At 49.6% G+C, this 26,655-nt stretch overlaps 1 protein-coding gene across 2 annotated transcripts in view; it reads left to right on the top strand.

Moving 5' to 3' along the window:
* The window catches only part of LOC138750917 (rhotekin-like), an 87,247-nt gene extending 64,565 nt beyond the window's left edge, over positions 1–22,682 (top strand). For both annotated transcript variants that reach the window (XM_069913045.1, XM_069913044.1), the window contains exons 7-12: positions 1,541–1,635; positions 4,107–4,213; positions 8,103–8,234; positions 15,783–15,948; positions 19,494–19,601; positions 20,710–22,682. In XM_069913045.1, coding sequence (XP_069769146.1) covers positions 1,541–1,635; positions 4,107–4,213; positions 8,103–8,234; positions 15,783–15,948; positions 19,494–19,601; positions 20,710–21,206 — 1,105 coding nt within the window. In that variant the 3' untranslated portion in view covers positions 21,207–22,682. The remainder of the gene's footprint in view (positions 1–1,540; positions 1,636–4,106; positions 4,214–8,102; positions 8,235–15,782; positions 15,949–19,493; positions 19,602–20,709) is intronic.
* The last annotated feature ends 3,973 nt before the right edge of the window (positions 22,683–26,655 follow it).

Below are 26,655 nucleotides of genomic sequence, written 5' to 3'. Positions count from 1 at the left end.
GCTAAACATATCGGCTGAACAGACCTTTTGCAAGAGCTTTTGAAGAATGCCATTCAAGAGACTTCATCAATGGATTGTTGTTGACCAAAGGCAACAGATGAAAGAGCATATTGAAGCCACTGCTGTCTGGAGGAGAACTTGCTGTTGTAAGAGGATCATATGGTTTTGCAAGTAGAGAGAGAAAAAACAGGCTTTCTCTCAGAGAGAGAGAGATAAGCAGAGATCACAGTGTTACAGAAGAAGCTGGGACTGGATCAGGACAAGCTGGAAAGCCCGTTTGGAAGATGACCTGGTCAAAGTCCTTGTGGTTCATGCAAGAGGAGAGCTCTGGCTGTCTAATGTTTCACTTGGAATAAGGGAAACAAAAAGGAACTCTGTGGCGACATGAAAGAAAGAGAATCTCATCTTGAAAACCCTGAGGGGGCAAGTTTCGTCAGCAAGACACCGGAGTGGCTGATGGAAGTACATGAGTTGTGGATGTCCTGGAACAACAAATCTCTCTGAAAACCAACAAGAACCTTCCTGAGTGGTAACCATTTACCTTTCAAGCACCAAAGCCTGGTGAATTTTATAAATGTTAAATTCTGTGCACAGTATAAGAATTGCCTGAAACCAGTGAACTTGGAGGAATGAGAAGTGAGATTGGACTGTGAATCAAATAACTTTTCTGAACTTACACACACATTACATACACGTGCACTTAGAATGAGAAGGGGGTTAAGTTAGGTAAAGTTAATAGTGATAAGTTAAAGTGTGACTCTGTTTTCATGTTTAAAGATAATTAAAAGCAACTTTTGTTTAAGTAACTTTGTCTTGGTGAATATTGCTGCTGGGTTTTGGGGTCCTCTGGGCTCATAACAGGGTCAGCACAGCACTATGGGCTGAAGGGCCTGTTCTTTGGCTTGGCTTCGCGGACGAAGATTTATGGAGGGGGTAAAAAGTCCACGTCAGCTGCAGGCTCGTTTGTGGCTGACAAGTCCGATGCGGGACAGGCAGACACGATTGCAGCGGTTGCAGGGGAAAATTGGTGGGTTGGGGTTGGGTGTTGGGTTTTTCCTCCTTTGCCTTTTGTCAGTGAGGTGGGCTCTGCGGTCTTCTTCAAAGAAGGCTGCTGCCCGCCAAACTGTGAGGCGCCAAGATGCACGGTTTGAGGCGTTATCAGCCCACTGGCGGTGGTCAATGTGGCAGGCACCAAGAGATTTCTTTAGGCAGTCCTTGTACCTTTTCTTTGGTGCACCTCTGTCACGGTGGCCAGTGGAGAGCTCGCCATATAACACGATCTTGGGAAGGCGATGGTCCTCCATTCTGGAGACGTGACCCATCCAGCGCAGCTGGATCTTCAGCAGCGTGGACTCGATGCATGAAGGGCCTGTACTATTCTGGAAATTTCTGGTCTGTGAAACGTGGTTGAATGATTTCTGTGACAGTGGTTTTGGAGAAGGGAGGGTGCGAGCCCGATTTGTGTACGATGGGGAAATAGGAAATACCTTTTATTTCAACAAGTTAGATCTCATTTCTTACCTTCTGTGTTCAATTGCAGGGGACCAGAATATCACCTTTTGGCTCACACCAGCCTCTCCCTTGCTGACGTCCACAGCGGCTTTGGAACACACAGTCTGAGAGTGGTTGGGAATGGTAGGTGTTGAAATTTACTCTTCATTTCCTCACCTGCTCTCCTTCCAATCCTCCTGCTTCTCATGCTCTCTCTGTGCCCCCTCTCTGCCTGTGCCAGCTCTGTTCATTGGGGGTAAAATGGAGAGTCAGTGAGAGGGAGAATCAAGCCACATAAAACAGTCCAGCAGAGGATCAAACCATAAGGCCCATGGGTCTGTGCTGGACATGATGTTCAAATGAAACCAAATCTCTGCTGCTTGCAGCAGATTGAACTCCATCTGCCACCTCCCCAAACTCTACATCCTGTCCATAGCCTGCGGTGATCCATGGCAACCTTCCACACTACCCACGTGTCATCTGCAAACAAACTGACCCACCCCACCCCTTCCTTGTCCAAGTCATTCATAAAGATCCCCAAGAACAGGGGTCACAGAACATGCCCCCATGCAACACCAATAGTCACCAGCCTCCAGGATTCGTTTCGCCTCCCACCACCCACTGCCTTCTGAGTGCCTGCCAATTCCGAAACCACACAGCCAAAGTTGCATGGATTCCATACCTCATCACTTTCTGGATGAGGCCGTCATGGGGAACCTTGTCCAATAGATGTATCATCCACGTGTTTGGCTCTCTGATCTGTATCAACTGCTTCTCACAGGCCAGCAGAATCTTTGCCATCACCTTTGACAGAAAGAAAATAGTAAATACTAACACCTTGCTGACCAATGAAACCGACCACAAGATATTGGAGTGGGATGAGGCCATTTTGCCCATCAAGTCCATCCCGCCATTCTGTCATGGCTGAGTTACTGTTCTTTTCAACCCCATCCACTGCCTTCTCCCTTTGATTCCCTTCCTGATCAAGAGCTTATCTCTGTCTGTCTAAAATATCCCCAGTGACATGGCCTCCCAGCTGTCCGCAACAGTGCCTCAGATTCCCACCCTCTGGAGAAAGAACTCTCTCCTCGTCTCTGTTCCAAAGAGATGTGTTTTGTATTCTGAGGGTGTGCCCTTTGGTCCCAGACTCCCCCACCGAAGGGACCATCCTCCCCACATCCACTCTAATCCAGGCCTTTCAGTATTCGATAGGTTTCAATGAGATTCCCCCCCCCCCCCCCCATTCTTCTAAACCCCAGCTAGTCCAGTCCCAGAGCCTTCAAACGCTCCTCATATGATAACCCATTAATTCTCAGGTTCCTTCCTGTCAACCTCTCCAACGTTCCTCAGATAAAGGAGCCTGAAACTGCTCACGTACCCCGTGAGGTCTGATCATTGCAGACTAAAGCCTTGACATTACGGAGGTCTGCCTGCTTTTTGCTCGTACCTTGATAAGGGTTCAGTTCCAAAAAAGGTCACCTTTTACTTGTGTGACCAGCACATTTGTGTGGGGCTCAGCTTTTCTATTTGATCCCTCTCATAATTAATGGTCTGAGGGCATTTGTCTTCCTTACCTCTTGCATGAGGACCTCTGATCTCTGAACTCGTTGCCCATTTAGAAAATTGTCCACACCCTCATTCCTTCCACCTCAGTGTGTGGTCGTACACTTCCCTATGCTGTGTTGCATCTTCCATTTCCTTGCCCAGTCTCCTAACCTGTCTGCCCCTCCTCCGATCTTTGTATTTCCCCCAGGTTTCACCATAAAGCCATCAACTCCCTCATCTAGATCTTTGACATATGATGTAAAAATAATCAGTCCCACCACCGAGCCATGTGGAACACCACTGGACACCAGCAGCGAACAGAAAATTCCCTTTGTAGCACTCCTCTGCCACCTGTCCGTCAGCCAGTTTATTGCTCTGCACTGATATCATTCCCACGGTGCCAGGTCCCTATCATGTTCAGCAGGTCTCGTCAAAGGTCTTTTGAAAATCCAGGTCAACCACATGCACTGGCTCTCCTTTGTCTGTCCTTGTTAATTCTCAGAGAATTCCAACAGGGTTGTCAGGCAAGATCTCTCCTTAAGTTCTCAGTGCCTCTGGTCTCCATGACAGTGACTCCAATGTAATTTTTTTTTAAATTTAGGAACGGTAATGGGCCATTTTAGCCCACGGGCCCATGCTGCCCAATTAATCTACAACCCCCGGTACATTTTGAATGGTGGGCGGAAACCAGAGCCCCTGGGGAAAACTCACACAGACACGGGGGAGAGCGTACAAACTCCTTACAGACGGCGCGGGATTCCAACCCCGGTCTCAATTGCTGATGCTGTTACGGCATTGGTTTAACCACGACACTAACCTTGCCGCTCACTAACTGGATTAATAACTGAATGGAATCTGGGTGTGGTCGCCTGCTGAGCCACGTCCACCACTACCTTTCCCTTATGTCCTTCCCATACTTGTCCGAACATTTTGCATCTGGAATTGCCACCTTTAACACACCCTTCCTGCTCATGCTCGTTCTATCTCTTCACCACTTTCTCAGGCATGAACATTTTCCCATCTCTCTCTCTCTCTCTCTCTCTCTGTCTCTCTCTCTCTCTCTCTTGCAGAGGAATTTTCCTTTTGGCTGCCTCTCTATGGCAGTCTGTGTTGCCGCCTTGCCGCTCAGCCTTGCTGTATGACGCAGCCTGTGATTACGAGCTTTCTGAACCTGCAGGTGAGTGTAATAAGATCATGGAATCACGCAGTGCAAAAGTGGATAAGGGTGACGTGATGCACTTTGGAAGGTCGAATGTATGTGGTTAATGGCAGGATTCTTAATAGTGTGGAGGAACAGGTTCCCATGTAGGTTAATTGGGTGGTAAGTGGTGTGCTGGCCTTCAGTAGTCAGGTGGTGATTGAAGAATACGGTGTAGTATCTGGTTACAAAATACATTGTGATCAAGGTGAAATAAGGCCCTATAGTTAGAGCATATTAGGAGCAATGTGAAAAGGAAAGTTCGTTTAAATGGCAGGGAGATGCAATTAAATATTTAGATATTAAAATCGACAACAATTTACATAAGTTATTTAAATTGAATTATACACCATTGCTTAAGAAAGTAGAAGATTTGTGGAAATGGAAGGAACTAATAGGAAGGGTTAACTATATAAAAATGAATATATTCCCTAGAGAACAATATTCATTTCAAACACTCTATATTTATACCATCAACATTTTTTTCAAGCACTAATTAAGTATGTAAGGAAATGTATTTGGAAAGAGAAAATGGCAAGAGTTCTGTTAAACAAATTAACATGGAAATTTGAATGAAGAGGACGACATTTTAAAGATTAGTAGAGAGCAGCACAGCTGAGGTTTCCACTTCTGTTCAAGAGAGAGAGAAGCCAACGTGGATTCATACAGAAATGAAGAAAATAGGAGAGGATCAATCTGAGAATTTAATATATCAATGGAATGATGTTCTTTATTGGAGATAGAAATATTCCTTTGTTCAAACATCTCTTTAAAATATGGAGTAAAATACATTTAGAAATGGGAACAAGACATTTTCAGATACCAGGAATGATAATGAGCCAGAATCAACTTAATCCTTTTACAGTAAATAATATTTTTTTTAATATTTGGATTAACAAAGGAATTAAGCATAAAAAGATTGTTTTCAAGGTTCAACTTTAATGACATTTGAACAACCGAAAAGTCAGATGAAATACAGAACAAATACAATATCCCGTTATTATCAGTTAAGGGCATATTTAGGAGATGATTTGGGTCCAGATTGGATATTACCTGAACAAAGTTATTGGATCAATTAATCACAGATATAAATATTAAAACATTTATTTCAATTATGCAGACAATTTTGCAAAAATGAATGAATAAACCATGAGTTCATAAGTCAAGACAAAGATGGGAGAACGATTTAAAAATAGATATTCAAGAGGAGACTTAGTTCAAACTTTGCAGTATGACTAACACAATTAATGTCCGGTACAGAATGGGACAATATAATTTTTTACATCAATTATATCTTACTCCACAGAAATTAAATGGATTAAATTCTAATTTTTCAGATAAATGTTTTAGATGGGAATGTTCAAAACTAAGACCCTTTTGCAAAGAATTTGGTTATTTTTGGAAAGAATTACAAATGTTAAGTTTCCTCAAGATCCAAATTTTTTTAACTTGGAAATATTTTTGACACTGAATTGAAAGTGAAATGAAATAAATATCAAAAAGAATGTGGCGTGACCTGCTGAGTTTCTCCAGTGTGTTTGTGAATCTCACTTGACCCCAGCGGACTTTCTTGTTTAACTCCTCTCAACTAGTGTCTCTTACAGATCACTAGTGAGGCCACACTTGGAGCATTGTGTTCAGTTCTGGTCACCTCATTACAGGAAGGATGTGGAAGCTATCAGAGGAGATTTACCAGGATGTTGCCTGGATTGGGAAACACGTCTTATGAGGCCAGGTTAGCATAGCTGGGACTTTTCTCTTTCAAGCGTAGAAGGATGAGAGGAGACTTGATAGAGGTTGACAAGATTCTGAGAGGCATAGATAAATTGGGCAGTCAATGCCTGTTTCCCAGGGCAGGATCAGCAAACACCAGAGGACAAAGGTTAGGGTTAGGGAAGTTTAGGGGAGACATCAGTGGTGAGTTTTTTTTACACAGAGAGTTATGGGGGCCTGTAATGCCTTGCCAGGGGATGGTGGTGGAGGCTGGAACATTGGGGGCATTTAAGAGACTCTGAGAAAGACACGGATGGAAGAAAATAGCACATTACGGGGTAGGGAGGGTTTAGTACTTTTTTTAGGAATATATGGGTCGACACAACATGGAGGGCTGAAGGGCCTGTCTTGTGCTACAGTGTTCTATGTTCCAATTTCTGTGATCTATGATCTCTTCGAATATGTTTCAAGAATTTGCCCACTGCTGATGTCACGCTCACCAGCCAACAATTTTTCAGAGCCCTTTTTTAAACAATAGAACATTATCTATCTTCCAATTCTCGGGCACCTCCCCTGTTACTGAGGATATTTCTCTCGAAGGCCGTGGTGATACTTTGTCAGGTCCTGGAGATTTATCCACCCTTATCTGCCTCCACTTTAATCTGTATAGGTGGCATGACCATGCTGCTTGTTTGCCTCACGTCTCCAGACTGTGTCCGCCTCTGAGTAAATCCACTTGCAACAAACTTTACTTAAGATCTCTACTCCCACTCCGCCCCCCTGCCACCCCCATTTTTAGCTGGCCACTCTGATCCTGAAGATCTTGGCCCCTGCTATAGCAATATATTGGAGAAGTCCTTCAGATTTTCCTTCACCTTGTCTGCCAAAGGATCCTCGTGTCTTTCAGACCCACTGATTTCTGGAAGTTTTTTCTTGTGATTTTCATTCCCCACGAGCAAATTATTTTCCCATTGTTTGTATCTTTAATTTTAATGTGGAAATACAGCACAGAGACAGTCCCTTCAGGGGCATGAGCCAGCCTTCCAAACATACCCTTGTGACCAATTAACCTACAAATTCTGTACACTGTAACCTTGGAGGAAACTGGAGCCCACCCAGGTCACGGGGAGAACACACAGACTCCTTTCAGACAGCGCGGGATTCGAACTCAGGTAGCTGAAATAATGTGGTGCCAGTGTCTGCTGCATGGTTAGTGTTGTCTATCTCTGTTGTTAACCTCTTCTCATCCAGACCAGCAATATCCCGATGCCTGTTAGCTTTGCCTTCACTTCTGACAGGAATAGTCTGACATGATTAAAAAGGGGGGTGACTTGAGAGAGGGTCAGTCTGCTGAAAGACAGAGGGAACGTGCTTGGGGTCACATGAAGTGAGAAGGGACAGAATGAGGACTTTACCAAGGAGAAGGTAATGGACAGTGATAAGGTGCATAGTGTGGAGGTCCCAGAGGAGAGGAAGGTCCCGGAGGAGAGGTCCCAGAGGAGAGGAAGGTCCCGGAGGAGAAGGAGGTCCCGGAGGAGAGGAGAGGTCCCAGAGGAGAGGAAAGGTTCCAGAGGACAGGAAAGGTTCCAGAAGAGAGGGAGGTCTCAGAGGGGAGAAGGAGGTCCCAGAGGGGAGAGGGAGGTCCCAGAGGGGAGAGGGAGGTCCCAGAGGGGAGAGGGAGGTCCTAGAGGGTAGAGGGAGGTCGCAGAGGGGAGAGGGTCTCAGAGGGGAGAGGGAGGTCCCAGAGGGGAGAGGGAGGTCCCAGAGGAGAAGAGAGTGGATAATGCACCTTTTTTCAAGGAGGGAAGAAATTGTAGATCTATCACCCTCACCTCAGTGATGGAGCAACAATGAGAAAGGGTACAGGAGCAGGATTTTGGTTAGAAAGTCATTGTCAGAGAAGGGAGAGTCATCAATGCTTTGTGAAGGGTCGGCTCTCAAACAAATTTGATTGCATTTTAGAGGTGACAAAGATTGATGAGGGTAGGGAATGTTATGGTAGGTGGATTCAGATGGTGCGGATACATGGGATCCCTGGGGTGTTGAGAAAAGTCCCCCACTCATCTCCCCAACCCCTTCTTCCAGAAAATTCTCCCCTACCCCACTATTGGTGACGTGTCCACTGTTCAACCTGTCATCTTTCTTTATACCACAGCAGGCAGCAGGAGAGCTGCACCCCTGGGCCAGGATGTACTGTGTGCTGCAGGGAACCAAGCTCTTGTGTTATAATTGTGCGGAGGGCGAGGAGGCCAAGGTGGAGCCTGCATTCACCATCGCAATAAACAAGGTATTTTTGTGTGCGTCAGTCTGAACTGAAGAAATGCACAGGAAGTCACCGTTCAAACCTCCGGAAAGAAATCAGAATCCAAATGTAGTCATCAGCGGTCACAAAATTTGTTGTTTTGTGACATTACAGGTGCAAATATTGCTGTTTATAAGTTGCATTGGAAAATAATTTAATTTATCGACGGTAGCAGAGTGAAGAGGGCAAGGTCTGTGTGGTGGGGGTGTTTGAGGATCGAGGCTGCTTTTTTAAGACACCACCTCAGTTCTATGTCCTCGATAAAGTGAAATCTGCTGCCTGTGATGTTGCAGGCTGAGTTCACAACCCTCTGGATCTTGCCCTGACCTGTGTATCAGCACCTCCGGACCAACCCATGATGCAACCGGTCAGAATGCTCTCCACAGTAGACCTGTAGTCGTTTGCAAGAGTATTTGGTGACGTACCGAATCTCCTCAGACACCTCATGAAATATAGCCTGTGGTGGGCCTTTTTCATGATTGCATTGACATGGAGGCCCCGGAACACATCTTCAGAGATGTTGATAGCCAGGCATATGATGTTCTGAACTCTCTCTCCACTGCTGACCCCTCGATGAGGACCGGTTCGTATCCCCCTGATTTCCCCCCCTCCACTGCTGACTCCTCGATGAGGACCGGTTCGTGTCCCCCTGATTTCCCCCCCTCCACTGCTGACCCCTCGATGAGGACCGGTTCGTATCCCCCTGATTTCCCCCCCTCCACTGCTGACCCCTTGATGAGGACCGGTTCGTGTCCCCCTGATTTCCCCCCAACCTCGACTGCTGACCCCTCGATGAGGACCGGTTCGTGTCCCCCTGATTTCCCCCCCTCCACTGCTGACCCCTCGATGAGGACCGGTTCGTGTCCCCTTGATTTCCCCCCCTCCACTGCTGACTCCTCGATGAGGACCGGTTCGTGTCCCCCTGATTTCCCCCCCTCCACTGCTGAACCCTCGATGAGGACCGGTTCGTATCCCCCTGATTTCCCCCCCTCCACTGCTGACCCCTTGATGAGGACCGGTTCGTGTCCCCCTGATTTCCCCCCAACCTCGACTGCTGACCCCTCGATGAGGACCGGTTCGTGTCCCCCTGATTTCCCCCCCTCCACTGCTGACCCCTCGATGAGGACCGGTTCGTGTCCCCTTGATTTCCCCCCCTCCACTGCTGACTCCTCGATGAGGACCAGTTCGTGTCCCCCTGATTCCCCCCCCTCCACTGCTGACCCCTCGATGAGGACCGGTTCGTGTCCCCCTGATTTCCCCCCCTCCACTGCTGAACCCTCGATGAGGACCAGTTCGTATCCCCCTGATTTCCCCCCCTCCACTGCTGAACCCTCGATGAGGACCGGTTCGTATCCCCCTGATTTCCCCCCCTCCACTGCTGACCCCTTGATGAGGACCGGTTCGTGTCCCCCTGATTTCCCCCCAACCTCGACTGCTGACCCCTCTATGAGGACCGGTTCGTGTCCCCCTGATTTCCCCCCCTCCACTGCTGAACCCTCGATGAGGACCGGTTCGTGTCCCCCTGATTTCCCCCCCTCCACTGCTGAACCCTCGATGAGGACCGGTTCGTGTCCCCCTGATTTCCCCCCCCTCCACTGCTGACCCCTCGATGAGGACCGGTTCGTGTCCCCCTGATTTCCCCCCTCCACTGCTGACCCCTCGATGAGGACCAGGTCGTGTCCCCCTGATTTCCCCCCCTTCCACTGCTGACCCCTCGATGAGGACCGGGTCGTGTCCGCCTGATTTCCCCCCCTCCACTGCTGACCCCTCGATGAGGACCGGTTCGTGTCCCCCTGATTTCCCCCCCTCCACTGCTGACCCCTCGATGAGGACCGGTTCGTGTCCCCCTGATTTCCACCCCCCTCCACTGCTGACCCCTCGATGAGGACCGGTTCGTGTTCCCATGATTTCCCCCCCACTCCACTACTGACCCCTTGATGAGGACCGGTTCGTGTCCCCCTGATTTCCACCCTCCCTCCATTGCTGACCCCTCGATGAGGACCGGTTCGTGTCGCCCTGATTTCCCCCCCCTCCACTGCTGACCCCTCGATGAGGACCAGGTCGTGTCCCCCTGATTTCCCTCCCTTCCACTGCTGACCCCTCGATGAGGACCGGTTCGTGTCCCCCTGATTTCCCCCCCCCCTCCACTGCTGACCCCTCGATGAGGACCGGTTCGTGTCCCCCTGATTTCCCCCCCCCCTCCACTGCTGAACCCTCGATGAGGACCGGTTCGTGTCCCCCTGATTTCCCCCCCCTCCACTGCTGACCCCTCGATGAGGACCGGTTCGTGTCCCCCTGATTTCCCCCCTCCACTGCTGACCCCTCGATGAGGACCAGGTCGTGTCCCCCTGATTTCCCCCCCTTCCACTGCTGACCCCTCGATGAGGACCGGGTCGTGTCCGCCTGATTTCCCCCCCTCCACTGCTGACCCCTCGATGAGGACCGGTTCGTGTCCCCCTGATTTCCACCCCCCTCCACTGCTGACCCCTCGATGAGGACCGGTTCGTGTTCCCATGATTTCCCCCCCACTCCACTACTGACCCCTTGATGAGGACCGGTTCGTGTCCCCCTGATTTCCACCCTCCCTCCATTGCTGACCCCTCGATGAGGACCGGTTCGTGTCGCCCTGATTTCCCCCCCTCCACTGCTGACCCCTCGATGAGGACCAGGTCGTGTCCCCCTGATTTCCCTCCCTTCCACTGCTGACCCCTCGATGAGGACCAGTTCGTGTCCCCTTGATTTCCCCCCCCCTCCACTGCTGACCCCTCGATGAGGACCGGTTCGTTTCCCCCTGATTTCCCCCCCCCCTCCACTGCTGACCCCTCGATGAGGACCGGTTCGTGTCCCCCTGATTTTCCCCCCCCTCCACTGCTGACCCCTTGATGAGGACCGGTTCGTGTCCCCCTGATTTTCCCCCCCCCCTCCACTGCTGACCCCTCGATGAGTACCGGTTCGTGTCCCCCTGATTCCCCCCCCTCCACTGCTGACCCCTTGATGAGGACCGGTTCGTGTCCCCCTGATTTCCCCCCCCCTCCACTGCTGACCCCTCGATGAGGACCGGTTCGTGTTCCCCTGATTTTCCCCCCACTCCACTGCTGACCCCTTGATGAGGACCGGTTCGTGTCCCCCTGATTTCCCCCCCCCTCCACTGCTGACCCCTCGATGAGGACCGGTTCGTGTCCCCCTGATTTTCCCCCCCCCTCCACTGCTGAACCCTCGATGAGGACCGGTTCATGTCCCCCTGATTTCTCCCGCTCCACTGCTGACCCCTTGATGAGGACCGGTTCGTGTCCCCCTGATTCCCCCCCCCTCGACTGCTGACCCCTCAATGAGGACCGGTTCGTGTCCCCCTGATTTCCCCCCCTCCACTGCTGAACCCTCGATGAGGACCAGTTCGTGTCCCCCTGATTCCCCCCCCCTCGACTGCTGACCCCTCGATGAGGACCGGTTCGTGTCCCCCTGATTTCCCCCCCTCCACTGCTGAACCCTCGATGAGGACCGGTCGTGTCCCCCTGATTTCCCCCCCTCCACTGCTGACCCCTCGATGAGGACCGGTTCGTGTCCCCCTGATTTCCCCCCCTCCACTGCTGAACCCTCGATGAGGACCGGTTCTTGTCCCCCTGATTTCCCCCCAACCTCGACTGCTGACCCCTCGATGAGGACCGGTTCGTGTCCCCCTGATTTCCCCCCCTCCACTGCTGAACCCTCGATGAGGACCGGTTCGTGTCCCCCTGATTTCCCCCCCTCCACTGCTGAACCCTCGATGAGGACTGGTTCATGTCCCCCTGATTCCCCCTCCTCCACTGCTGACCCCTCGATGAGGACCGGTTCGTGTCCCCCTGATTTCCCCCCCTCCACTGCTGACCCCTCGATGAGGACCGGTTCGTGTCCCCCTGATTTCCCCCCCTCCACTGCTGACCCCTCGATGATGACCGGTTCGTGTCCCCTTGATTTCCCCCCCTCCACTGCTGACTCCTCGATGAGGACCGGTTCGTGTCCCCCTGATTTCCCCCCCTCCACTGCTGACCCATCGATGAGAACCGGTTCGTGTCCCCCTGATTTCCACCCCCCTCCACTGCTGACCCCTCGATGAGGACCGGTTCGTGTTCCCATGATTTCCCCCCCCTCCACTGCTGACCCCTTGATGAGGACCGGTTCGTGTCCCCCTGATTTCCACCCCCCCTCCATTGCTGACCCCTCGATGAGGACCGGTTCGTGTCCCCCTGATTTCCCCCCTTCCACTGCTGACCCCTTGATGAGGACCAGTTCGTGTCCCCCTTATTTCCCCCCCCTCCACTGCTGACCCCTCGATGAGGACCAGGTCGTGTCCCCCTGATTTCCCCCCCTTCCACTGCTGACCCCTCGATGAGGACTGGTTCGTGTCCCCCTGATTTCCCCCCCCCTCCACTGCTGACCCCTCGATGAAGACCGGTTCGTGTTCCCCTGATTTTCCCCCCCCTCCACTGCTGACCCCTTGATGAGGACCGGTTCGTGTCCCCCTGATTTTTCCCCCCCCTCCACTGCTGACCCCTCGATGAGGACCGGTTCGTGTCCCCCTGACTCCCCCCCCCTCCACTGCTGACCCCTTGATGAGGACCGGTTCGTGTCCCCCTGATTTCCACCCCCCTCCACTGCTGACCCCTCGATGAGGACCGGTTCGTGTCCCCCTGATTTCCACCCCCCTCCACTGCTGATCCCTTGATGAGGACCGGTTCATGTCCCCCTGATTTCCCCCCCCTCCACTGCCTACCCCTTGATGAAGACCGGTTCATGTCCTCCTGATTTCCCCCCCCCCTCGACTGCTGACCCCTCGATGAGGACCGGTTCGTGTCCCTCTGATTTCCCCCCCTCTCCACTGCTGACCCCTCGATGAAGACCGGTTCGTGTCCCCCTGATATCCCCCCCTCCACTGCTGACCCCTCGATGAGGACATGTTCATGTCCCCCTGATTTCCCCCCCCTCCACTGCTGACCCCTCGATGAAGACCGGTTCGTGTCCCCCTGATTTCCCCCCCTCCACTGCTGACCCCTTGATGAGGACTAGTTCGTGTCCCCCTGATTTCCCCCCCTCCACTGCTGACCCCTTGATGAAGACCGGTTCGTGTCCCCCTGATTTCCCCCCCTCCACTGCTGACCCCTCGATGAGGACCGGTTCGTATCCCCCTGATTTCCCCCCCTCCACTACTGACCCCTCGATGAGGACCGGTTTCGTGTCCCCCTGATTTCCCCCCCCCTTCACTGCTGAAACATCGATGAGGACCGGTTCTTGTCCCCCTGATTTCCCCCCCTCCACTGCTGACCCCTTGATGAGGACCGGTTCGTGTCCCGCTGATTTCCCCCCCCTCCACTGCTGACCCCTCGATGAGGACCGGTTCGTGTCCCCCTGATTTCCCCCCCCTCCACTGCTGACCCCTCGATGAGGACTGGTTCGTGTCCCCCTGATTTCCCCCCACTCCACTGCTGACCCCTTGATGAGGACCGATTCGTGACCCCCTGATTGCCCCTCCTGAAGTCCACAATCATCTTCTTGGTTTTGCTAACATTGTGTTTTAGGTTGTTGTTGTTGTGACACCCACTCATTCAGCTGATAGATTTCCCTTCTGTATGCTTCCTCATTGCATAGAACATTATAGCACTGTACAGGCCCTTCAGCCCTCCACGTTATGCCAACCCATATATTTTTTTAAAAACGAACCCCTCCCTACCCCATAACCCTCTATATTTCCTCCATCCATGTCCCTAAGTGTCTCTGAAATGCCCCTGATGTTTTAGCCTCCACCACCACCACCCCTGGCAAGGCATTCCAGGCCCCCACAACTCTGTGTAAAAAAACATCCCCATGATGTCTCCCCTAAACTTCCCTCCCTTCACTTTGTACACACATCCTCTGGTGTTTGCTGATCCTGCCCTGGGAAACAGGTACTGACTGTCCACCCTGTCTATGCCTCTCAGAATCTTGTGGACGTCTATCAAGTCTCCTCTCATCCTTCTACACTCCAAAGAGAAAAGTCCTAGCTCTGCTCACCTCATCAGACTTGTTTCCCAATCCAGGCAACATCCTGGTAAATCTCCTCTGCCCCCTCTCCGTAGCGTCCACATCCTTCCTGTCACAAGGACATATGTGATTCTGCTGACAACTTTGGGGTCACCAGCACATTTGTAGATGGCATTGGAATTGTGCCTGGCCACACAGCCGTGGGTGTGGAGCGTGCAGAGCAGTGGTTGAGCTCCCATCCTTGGTGTGGGCCTGTGTTGATGATCAGTGCGGAGGAGACCTTGTTCCCGAACCGACTGATGAGGAAGTCAAGGATCCAGTTGCCGAGGTCCTAGGTTTTGGAGCTTGCTGACCAGTACTGAGGGGATGATGGTGTTAAAGGCAGAAGTGTAATTGATGAAAGGCAGCTTGATATGTGTTGCTGTTGTCCAGGTGATCCAGGGCCGAGTGGAGAGCCATTGAGATTCCATTCGCTATGGAGCAGTTGTGGTGATCAGTGAATTGCACTGGCTCCAAGTCTTTACCTAAATAAGAGTTTACTCAAGTCATGACCAACCTCCAAGTTTTTCATCACAGTAGAAGTTAGAGCTACTGGGCGGTAGGTGTTGAGGCAGCTCGCGCCACTCTTCTTGGGTACCAGGATCATTGATGCCCTTTTGAAGCAGGTGGGAACCTCTGTCTGCAGCAATGAGAGGCTGAAAATGTCCGTGAACATCCCAGCTAATTGGTTGGTGCAGATTTTTAGTCCCCTGCCCGGTTCGCCATCAGGGCCTGATGCCTTGTGAGGGTTCACCCTCTTGAACGATGTTCTCAGGAGGTTGGCCTCAGAGACAGATACATTTTGGAAGATTGAATCTCGAGGCAGAGAATGACGTTAATGGCAGAATTCTTAACAATATGAAGGAACAGAGGAATACTCAATCAAAGGTCCCTCAAGGATGCTGTGCAGGGTGGTGAATCATGGTACCTTGGGCTTCATTTGTCGGGAGATTGAGTTCAAGAGCTGTGGGGTAATGGTGCAGCCGTATAAAACTCTGGTTAGAACACACTTTGAATATTGAGTTCTGGTTGCCTTATTGCAGGATGGAAATGGGAGCCTTGGAGAGAACGTTGAGGAGATTAAGCTGAATTAGAGATGATCTCTTGTGAAGACAGGTTGAGTGAACAAGGGCTTTTCTCTTCGGAGAGATGGAACCTGAGAGCTGACTCCACAGACGTGCAGAAGATCATGAGGGGCAGAGATTGGGTGGCCAGCCAGCACCTGTTTGCCCAGGGTGCCAGTGGCCCCTCCCATCTGTTAAAGCTGAGTGGAGAAAAGTTCAGGGGAGATGTTAGAGGTCGGTTTTCCACAGAGAGTGGGGGGTTCCAGGGAGAGGGGCTGTGGTGGAGGCTAGTACAGCAGGAACATGGATGTGAGAAAAATGGCGGGTAACGGCCAAGTGGAGTGTGTTTGTATGATGGGCCAAAAGGCCTGGGCTGTGCTGTATTGTTGGATATTTTATGCGTGCTGCAACCTAGTCGCCAATCAATGTTTTTCAGGAAACGCGCATCAAGGCCACAGGGAAAGAACCCATGGGAATATCTCGCTGCATCTCAATAACAAATCAAGTTGGGGGGAAGGAGGTAACGCACATGGTGGGGACTGACTCTCCCGAGCAGACGCACAGCTGGATGGAGGCGTTCTGGCAACACTTCGACGACATCAGTGAGTGTTAAAGGCGATGATGGTATGTGATATGTCTCTGCTATGCACAAACGGAGCCCAGGACCCCCTGGGACAACGCTCACTCCAGAGACACGATCTCAGAGTCCAGTATCAGTAGCAGAGACCCAGAACATTGAGCTGCCAGACCTGCCCCTCCCGCAACCAAGTTTCACTGATGGCCACAATGTCATAATTCCACGAGCCAATCCACGCTCTCAGCTCCTCTGCCTTTCCTCCGATACTCCTTGAATTGAAATAGATGTCCCTGAGAACATTTCCACCACATACAACCCTTTGACTCTAATGGTGCATGTAATTCTCACATCATCTTTTCCCTCCTCCACTCCTCGATCTACTCTGGCACCCTGGTTTCTACAGGTATATTAAAAGAAAAAGGATAGTAAGGGGCAAAATTGGTCCCCGAGAAGATCAGAGTGGCCGTCTATGTGTGGAGCCTCACGAGATGGGGAAGATATTGAACATTTTTTTTTTCCATCAGTATTTACCCAGGAAACTGGCAGAGTGAATAAGGAAGGAAGGGAAACAAGTAGTAGTGGCATGGAACATTTAGAGATTAAAGAAGATGAGGTGCATGCTGCCTTGCAACGAATAAAGGTAGATAAATTCCATGGGCCTGACATGATATTCCCTCAGACCTTGAGGGAGGCGAGTGTGGAAATTGCAGGGGCACTGGCAGAAATATTTAAAATGTCCTTAGCCCCGTGTGAGTGCCAGAGGATTGGAGGGGAGCTCATGTTGTTCCATTGTTTAAAAAAGGCTCCAAAAATTAACCAGGAAATTACAGGCTGGTGAGCCTGACAACAGTAGAAGGTAAATTATTGGAGGGTGTTCTGAGAGATCGGGTGTACAAGTGTTTGGACAGTCAGGGATTGATTAAGGATAGACAACATGGCTTTATGTGGGGGAGGTCATGGTTAACCAAGCTTATAGAATTTTTTGAGGAGGTTACCAGGAGAGTTGTCAAAGGCTGTGGATATTGTCTACATGGATTTTACTCAGGCCTTTGACAAGGTCCTACATGGAAAGTTCAGACGCTGGGTATTCATGGTGAAGTAGTGAACTGGATTCGACAATGACTGGATGGGAGAAGCCAGGGAGTGGTGGTGGATGATGCTTCTCAGACTGGAGGCCTGTGACGAGTGGTGTTGCCTCAGGGATCGGTGCTGGGACCATTGTTGTTTGCCATCTATATCATGATCTGGATGATAATGTGGTCAATTGGATCAGCAAGTTTGCAGATGACACTAAGATTGGAGATGCTGTGGACAGTGGAGAAGGTTTTCAAAGCTTGCAGAGGGATCTGGACCAGCTGGAAAAATGGGCTGAAAAATGGCAGATGGAAATTAATGCAGACAATTGCGAGGTGTTGCATTTTGGAAGGACAAACCAAGAAAGGATGTACACGGTAAATGGTCGGGCACTGAAAGGAGGGATCTGGGAATACAGATACATAATTCCTTGAAAATGGTGTTACAGATGGACAGGGTTGTAAAGAGAGCTTTTGGCATCTTGGCCTTCATAAATCAGGAGTACAGGAGTTGGGATGTTATAATGAGGTTGTATAAGATATTGGTGAGGCCAAATTTGGAGTATTGTGTACAGTTTATGGTCTCCAAACTACAGGAAATATATTAATAAGATTGAAAGACTGCAGAGAAGATTTACTAGGATGTTGCTGGGCTTTCAGGAGTTGAGTAAAGGTTAAACAGGTTAGGACTTTATACCTTGGAATGAAGAGGAATGAGGGGAGATTCGATAGAGGTTTACAAGATTATGAGGGGTATAAACAGAGTAAATGTGAATAGGGTCTTTCCACTAAGATTTGGAGAGATAAATACGAGAGGACAAGGCTTTATGGTGAAAGGGGAAAGGTTTAGGGGTAACATTAGGGGAAAGTTCTTCACTCAGAGAGTGGTGGGAGTGTAGAATGAGCTGCCATCTGACGTGGTGAATACAGGCTCACTCAAGTTCAAGTCAAGTTGCGTTTATTTGTCATTCATCCAATAAACCTTGCAGTGTACGGTGAAAACAAGATAGCGTTTCTCCGGACCATGGAGCTGGTTATTTACATGGATAAATTACCTCAGAAACTTTTTTATAAATATCACTTATAAATATCATGTTACTTATGCTAGCCCTGTGTCCCCGGAGTTCACGGCTTGGGGGAATAAAGCCAACTTGTAATCTGGCTACAGATGGCAGGAGGGAAAACAGATTGTGGGAGGGGTGGGTGGAGTCCTTCATGATGTTTATGGCTTTCTGCAAACAGCGGCTGTTATTAACGTCCATCATGGCAGGGAGAGAGACCCCAATAATCCCCTCAGCCATCTTTACTATCCACTGCAGGGGCTTGTGTTCTGGGACGGTGCCGTTCCCGATCCAGCCGTGATGCAGTTATATAGGCTGCTCTCAATGTGTGGATTCCAGTTCTTTCGGTGGACTGTACGAAATGACTTATACCCCAAACTTTAGTCTTGGTCAGACTTCCTTTATTCTGCAGAATTGTGAGTTATCTGCACAGAGTCTCACAGAGATGCTCTCTCTATAAAGACTGGCAGAGAAAACTGAACATGTGTTTCAAAGCTTTCCCTTTGTCTGGTTCAAACATGAGCGGAGTTACATTTGGCCCAATTAAAAGTTCACACAATACATTTTTACCCAATGCAATTGCTACTGAGTACAAATTCCATTGCTACAGATGATTGACGGCCTCTTATCAGACCTGCTCGCTTGATTAGTTCAGTTGGTCATTGAGCTAATTGGTCCTTTTGAATTGCCATGCCCGCCTTTCTAGAATGCTGCAAAACCTAGTTACACTCTCACTAGCTGTTAACCCTTTCCTTTCTCAAATGCATTCCCTGTAGAATGTAGTGAGGGCAGAGGGTGGAAGCTGGACTTTCCTCAACATCCATAGGAAGTAAAGGCATTGTTGGGCCTTGGTCATGGATCTGGTGTTGGGAGACCAGGAGAGAGTCTCTGCCAGGTGCCCACCAAGGAATTTGGAGCTCTTGACTACCTCAATGGTGAAGCCGTTGATGGTCAGTGGAGAATGGTCCCCAGATACATGGATGGGAGAGGTTTGGGGGGTTATGAAATGGGTGCAGGTCGATGGGACTGGCAAAATAATATTTTGGCTGAGACTAGAAGGGCTGACTGGCCTGCTTTCTGTGCTGTCGTGTTTTATGGATACTACTGGCTTCCCTGATGACCCACGTTCTACAAGAGGTACCATTGGGGTATCCTGTATGAGGCCTCCAAATTTGAAATTTTCTCCCCATCCCAATAATAGTCGGCCCTTTTATACCTTCTACCAAAGTGCACAACCGTAGACTTTCCAACGTTAGATTTAATCAGGTCCAAGGAGCAGAGTTGAGTTTGATTTGAACATCACATTCAGCGCAGACACGGAAGGCCGAAGCACCTGTATTGTTCTGTGGTCGATGATTGATCCCCTGAATATTTGGAAAGCTTCTTGTCTCCCCAGGCATTTTATTGACAGCTGTTTTCTTCTTCATCTTGTTCAGCTGCCTGGAAACAGTGCTGTGATGAAGTCATGAAAGTTGAAACAGCGTCTCCCCGAAAGCTGCCAGTAACAACATCCAAAAAGGGAGCATCCCTGTACCAGGAGACCGGTAAGAGTTGTTGGAAAGTTGACACTCGGTGCTTTGTGTGAAATAGCATTTAATGGGATGGAACAGCTTGCAGATTTTGTACGCAGCTTGATGAACACCGCTCATACCTTCCATGTGGGTCATCCATCACCAACTCTTCACCTGGAGAAATCAAACCTCATCACAGGAAGGGTGTGCAAACTGGGGAGACGGTGCAGAGAGAATGTTGGATAGGAAATAAGTCATAAGGTTCGCAGAGCTGGGGCTTTTCTCTTTGGACTGTAGAAGGGTGAGAGGAGACTCAATAGAGGTAGACAAGATTATGAGAGGCATAGATAGGGTGGACGGTCAGCACCTGTTTCCCAGGGATCAGCAAACACCAGAGGACGTGTGTACAAAGTGAAGGGAGGGAAGTTTAGGGGAGTCATTAGGGGAAGTATTTTACACAGAGAGTTGTGGGGGCCTGGAATGCCTTGCCAGGGATGGTGGTGGAGGCTGGACATTAGGAATGTTTAAGAGACTCTTAGACAGGCATATGGATGGAAGAAAAATAGAGGGTTATGGAGTGGGGAGGGTTTAGTACTTTTTTAAGGAATATATAGGTTAGCACAACATCGAGGGCTGAAGGGCCTGTACCTTGCTATAGTGTTCTATGTTCAGTCCTCTACACCCCTCCCTGCCTCTATAACCCTCCTCCGGTCCCCTACTCCCCTCCCTATATCTTTAAACCCCCCCCACAGTCATCAACATTCCCTCCCTGTAACCCCCTCTGGTCCCCTCCACTCCTGTTTTTTTTAACCCCTCCAGTCATCAATATCCCTCCCTGTCTCTGTAACCCCCTCTGGCCCCCCACTCCCCTTCCTAACTTTTAACCCCATTTGGTCCCCACTCCCCTCTGTCTTTGTAACTCTCTTTGATCCCAGCTGCCACCTCCCCGTCCCGCCACCCCCTCCCTGCCCCCTATCACCTGGACCCTGTTCTGCTCCCGATCACTGATGTGACTGCAGAATCCCGGAGCTCACAGCCTTTGGGATAGGATCCTCCAGCACTAGGAGAAAGTGATGGGCTGAATGGCTGTGCTCCTGATGTGTTTTGGGGAATAATTGGACATTTTCTCTCCTGATTTCAGTCATTGACTCCCCGGACGACATCAAACCTGAGGTGGCCTCAGCAAGTCCCCAAGTGGAGACTGAAGCAGGACACAGAGGTGGGACCTTGCCATCCTTGTACACACTTTCTGAAAACTCCCAGAAAAGGCTGTGTAGCCCACCCACACCCGTGGATGGCCATGGGGCCTCAGATGGACACGACCTCTGCATGAGTTGGATACAAAGCCACGCTTTTGATAAGAACTGGAATTCCCAGGATCTCCTCAAGGCAGCAGGAGAGCCACACTTTTCCAGGCCACGCACTCACTCCTTGGATGCCAAGCTGATGAGGTTGAAGTGCCAGGCACACAGGACAGAGGCTTTATCCAAGGCACGAGTCATCCCACTGTGCACCAGCTCCACGCAGACCTCCAGCAGAGACAGTAGTCCTGAAGCCAAGGTAAAGGCCGTCTTGCAGCCCGCCTCGGAGCAGAGGTGCAAAGCCCACACCAGCCACAGGCAGCAGACTCAAGTGTAGCCGTCAAAGAGAGGTTTACTGGCAAAGGATATCCTGGGAGCACAGTCCTGTCTTCCATGGCTGCTGGGTTGTGTGTGTGTCTTGGGGCAACGTTGGCAGGGTGGCTCTGCATGGAAAATAAGGCCTGCCCACCCTTCACCGATCAGGGCCGATCCACACCAGGTGCCAACTCTAGTTGGTGACAATTCACGCCTCTGAATTATATCAGGCTCCACCATCCTCTGCGAGAAGAACGTTCTACGCACCCGAGTTTAAACGAGCTCCTCATACCTTGCCCTTCCCCTGTTATTTCATTGGCACACGGAACATTCCAGCAAGTACAGGCTCTTCAGCTCCCAATGTTGTGCTGACCTGGAAACATCCTGTTTTGTTCAGTCTCCAAATAGTTGTGAAAATGGGGAGCAACTGAGGCCAAGAAATTACCCTGGGGCACTCCACGAGTTCGACCAAAGAACAGGAACAGGCCCTTGGTCCCACGAGCCGGTGTCGAACGTGATGTCCAAATCCAACGGAACTTCTGCTGCTGGCACCTGATGGATATCCAGCATCCCCTTCAGGTGTCCATCTTGAAGCCAGTTAAACGCAACCATTGTGTTTGCTTCAACCACAACCTCCACCACTCTCAGTGCAATACACCGCCCTTAAACTTACTCCCCCCCCCCTCTATGGACACACATCCATGTGTGTGTGTGACTTTTACCCTGGGGAAAAGATTCGGACTGTCCCACACATCAATGCCTCTTATAAATCTCTATCAGGTCTGCCCTCAGCCTGATGCACTCCCAAGAAGACAACCCAATTTTGTTCAGTCTCTCCCCATAAACTATACCTTCTGAACCCTTTCCAAAGCCTCTACATCCTTCCTGTAATGAGGTGACAAGGAGTGACCTCCTTCCAGGCGTTCATCAACCCATCCTTTCCATCTGGGTTTTCTGTGTGACAACCAGTTTCAATCCTTGTTAACACACTCTCTCCAAGACCTTGAGCTGACAATTTATGCCCCAGCACTTTGCAGCATTCCAAAATATACAGTGGAGAGTAAAGAAGGTTACCTAGGTTTGCAAAGGAATCTGGATGAAATGGAACTGGGCGAAGCAATGGCGTGTGCAGTTCAACTGTATTTGGGTAAATGGAACCAGGGCAGGGCTTGCTCTGTTAACAGCAGATCCCTAGAGAGGGTTATAGAACAGAGGGACTGGGGGTGCAGGTACGGAGCATTTTAACGATCCCAGCACAAAGTGGTGAAGGGAGTGTTTGGGACACCTGCCTTCATCGGTCAGGGCAGTGTTGGAAAGTAACGCTGAAATTACACAAGATGCTGGTGAGGCCACACTTCGAATATTGGTCACCAAGATACAGGAAGGATGATATGAAGTTGGAAAGGGTAGAGAAGAAGTTTGTGAAGTTGTTGCCAAGATTAGGGAGGTTGAGTTATTGTGAGAGACTAGAAAAAGTAGACCTGTTTTCCTTTGAGCATAGGAGGTTGGGGGTGGGGGAAGGGGTGGGCTATAAGAAGACAGTCACATTCAAGAGGTAAGAGACAGGTAACTGTGACTGGTAAGAGCAGGGAGGGAAACAGGCAGTCGGTGCAGGGCACCCCTGTGGCTGTTCCCCTCCGTAACAAGTAATCTGTTTGTGATACTATGATGGGGGTTTGGGGAGGGGTGGGTGTGGTAATCTACCAGGGACAGGTCGTAGTGGTCAATTCTCTGGCACAGAGTCTGGTCCTTTGGCTCAGACAAAAATATAATGCGCAACAAAAATATATTCCGGTCAGGAAAAAGGGCAGCAAGGGAGGGAAAAATCAACCGTGGTTAATAAAGGAGAGTATAAAATTGAAGGCGCAGGTGTACAAAGCTGCAAAGAGCAGTGGGAAACTGGAAGATTGGGATAACTTTTAAGAGACAACAAGGGGTTACAAAGCGGGTAATAAGAGATGGGAAAAAGGATTATGAAAGTAAATTGGCACAAAATATAAAAACAGAAAGCAAAAAATTTTATAAATATATAAAATGGAAGAGGGTGGCCAGAGTTAACATAGGACCCTTGGAGGATGAGAAAGGAAAACTGGTAGCAAAAAATGAGGAAATGGCCGAGGCATTGAACAAATATTTTGTATCAGACTTCACGGTGGAAGACATGTCCAGCATGCCCAAGTGCGGAGTTAAGGATCCGAATGTCGGGGAGGGCCTTGATAAAATAGTTGTTACAAAGGAAGTAGTGATGGAGAAACTAATGGGACTAAAGCCAGACAAATCACCTGGTCCTGATAATATGCATCCAAAGGTTCTGAAGGAAATGGCAGAAGTTAGAGTTGATGCATTGGTGGTCATAGACCAAAATTCCTTGGATTCTGGGCAGGTCCCGGCAGATTGGAAGACAGCAAATGTCACGCCACTTTTTAAGAAGGGATGTAGGCAGAAGACTGGAAATTATCGGCCAATTAGCTTGACGTCTGTAGTTGGAAAAATGCTTGAAGCCGTCATTAAAGATGAAATAGTGAAACTTTTGGAACGCAAGGGTTCAATCAGGCAGACGCAGCATGGTTTTAGAAAGGGAAGATCTTGTTTGACAAACTTGTTAGGATTCTTTGAGGATATAATGGGTGCGGTGGATAGAGGGGAACAGGTTGATGTTGTCTATTTGGATTTCCAGAAAATGTTTGATAAGGTGCCGCACAAGAGACTTATCAGTAAGTTACAGGAAAGTGGAGTCCGGGGAAGTCTATTGGCCTGGATTGAAAATTGGTTGTCTGACAGGAGGCAGAGAGTCGGGATAAATGCGAGTTTTTCAGGTGGGCAGAGAGTGGTAAGTGGGGTGCCGCAGGGGTCGGTGTTAGGCCCACAACTGTTCATCATTTACACTGATGACTTGGAGGAGGAGACAAAATGTGGTGTAGCCAAGTTTGCGGATGACACCAAATTGAGTGGAAGAGCAAACTGTAATGAGGACGTGGAGAGTCTGCAGAGGGATAGAGTTAAGCTGGATGAGTGGGCAAAGGTCTGGCAGATGGAGTACAATGTTAGTAAGTGTGAGGTTATCCACTTTGGCAAGTAAAATAAAAGAGCTGAATATTATTTAAAGGGTGAAAAACTACAGCATGCTGTTGTGCAGAGGGACTTGGGAGGGCTTGTGCATGAATTGCAAAAGGTTAGGTTGCAGGTTCAGCAGGTTATTAAGAAGGCAAATGGAGTGTTGGCCTTCATCGCTAGAGGAATTGAATTCAGGAGTAGGGAGGTAATGTTGCAACTGTACAAGGTACTGGTGAGACCGCACCTGGAGTACTGTGTCCAGTTCTGGTCTCCATATTTGAGGAAGGGTATACTGGCTTTGGAGACTGTCCAGAGGAGGTTTACTAGGTTGATCCCTGGGATGAAGGGGTTGACTTACGATGAAAGATTAAATCGTCTAGGATTGTATTCGCTCGAGTTCAGAAGAATGAGAGGAGATCTTATAGAAACATAGAGGATTTTGAAGGGTAGGGATAGGATAGATGTAGGAAGGTTTTTTGAGCTGGCCAGGGAAACTAAAACGAGAGGACACAGTCTCAAGATTCGGGGGAGTAGATTTAGGACAGAGATGAGGAAAAATAGTTTTTCCCAGAGAGTAATTAATGTTTGGAATTCTCTAACCAGGGAAGTGGTTGAGGCTGCCTCATTAAACATATTTAAAATTCGGTGAGATAAATTTTTACATGATAGAGGAATTAGGGGATATGGGGAGAAGGCAGGTAGGTGGAGTTAGGTCATAAATTAGATCAGCCATGATCGTATTGAATGGCGGAGCAGGCTCGATGGGCCATTTTTGGCCTACTTCTGTTCCTACTTCCTATGTTCCTATGGAAGGGCAGAGGAGAGTGATAGTGATTGGGGGGGCTCGATAGGTGAATAGATCGATAGTTTTGTGAATGAGATCGAGGCTCCCAGATAGGTTGTTGCCTCCCAGGTGCCAGGGTCAGGGACAATTCAGATCAAGTTCACAGCAGGAGGGCTAGCAGCTGGATGACGTGGTCTGCTTTGGGACCGGAGACATAGATAGGAGAGTAGGGATGAGGTTCTGAAGAAGGAAAATAGGGAGTTAGGGAAGAGTTAAAAAGCAGTACATCAAGGGTGGTGATCTTGGGATCGCTGCCTGTGATACATGCCAGAGAGGGTAGGAACAGGAAGTTGGGCAGATGAACATGTGGCTGAAGAGTTGGTGCAGGGTTTCAGATTTGTGGATCATTGGGTTTTCTCCTGGGGAAGGTCTGACCTGTTCAAAATGGACAGGCTGCACCTGAACTGGAGGAGGAACCAATATCCTGATGGGCAGGTTTACTGGAGCTGTTGGGGAGGGTTTGGCAGGGGGGTGAGAATCAGAAAGTGAGCACAGATTAGGGCAGGAGATACACAAGTAGATGTACAGTGTGCCGAGATTGTGAGGAAGTTCAGGCAGTTGATAGGGTAACATTTAACTTGGGGTATTTTGAAAACAAATCGAAAAGGATGATGATGTGGGGGACGACCCGCCAGGGTCAAGCCACGGAGATCAGGTCTCTGGTGCGGAGTCTGGTCCTGTGGCTAAGAAGGGAAGGGAGGAGAAGAGGAGAGCTGTAGTGATCGGGGATTCCATAGTTAGGGGACAGATAAGAGGATCTGTGGAAGAGATCGAGAATCCCAGATGGTCTGTTGCCTCCCTGGTGCCAGGGTCGGAGATATCTCAGATTGAGTTCACGGCATTCTTAGGAGGGACGGTGAGCAGCCAAATGTCGTGGTCCATGTAGGGGCCAATGACATGGGAATGGGGTCCTGCAGGGAGAGTTCAGGGAGTTAGGAGCTAGGTTGAAGGACAGGACCCTCCAGGGGAGTGATCTCAGGATTGCATCACATGCCACATGCTAATGAGGTTAGAAATAGGAGGATAAGGTCTGGGCCTCAGGTTGAGATTCTTAATTGGAGAAAGGCCCATTTTGAGGAACTGAGGAAGGATCTAGAATGCATGTATTGGGATAAGTTGTTTTGGGCAAGGATGTGTGAAGTAAGTGGAGGATCTTCAAAGGGGAAATTTTGAGAGAACAGAGTTTATATGTTCCCGTCAGGATTAAAGGTGAAGTTAGCAGGCAGAGGGAACCTTGGTTTTCGAGGGATATTGGGGATCGGGTTCAGAAGAAGAGAGAGGCGTCGAACAGGAGGAGGCAACACGGAGCAAATGAGGGACTGGAGGAGGATAAAAAATGCAAGAAAACCTCAAGAAAGAAATCAGGAAGGAAAAAAGACGTGAGGTTGTTTTGCCGACAACATGAAGGAAAATCCTTAGGGTTTCTACAGGTATATTCAGAGCACAAGGATAGAACCATAGAACATTACAGGCTCCCCTTCTAGTCTGTGCCAAAACAATTTTTTTTCCTAGTCCCACTGACCTGCACCCAGTCCATATCCCTCCATACTGTTCCCATCCATGTCCCTTTTCA

The sequence above is a fragment of the Narcine bancroftii genome, unplaced genomic scaffold (assembly GCF_036971445.1).
Source record: "Narcine bancroftii isolate sNarBan1 unplaced genomic scaffold, sNarBan1.hap1 Scaffold_305, whole genome shotgun sequence".
In the NCBI taxonomy this organism is placed as follows: domain Eukaryota; kingdom Metazoa; phylum Chordata; class Chondrichthyes; order Torpediniformes; family Narcinidae; genus Narcine; species Narcine bancroftii.
Note: the sequence above shows the minus strand (reverse complement) of the source record. Positions and strands in the feature narration are given on the sequence as shown.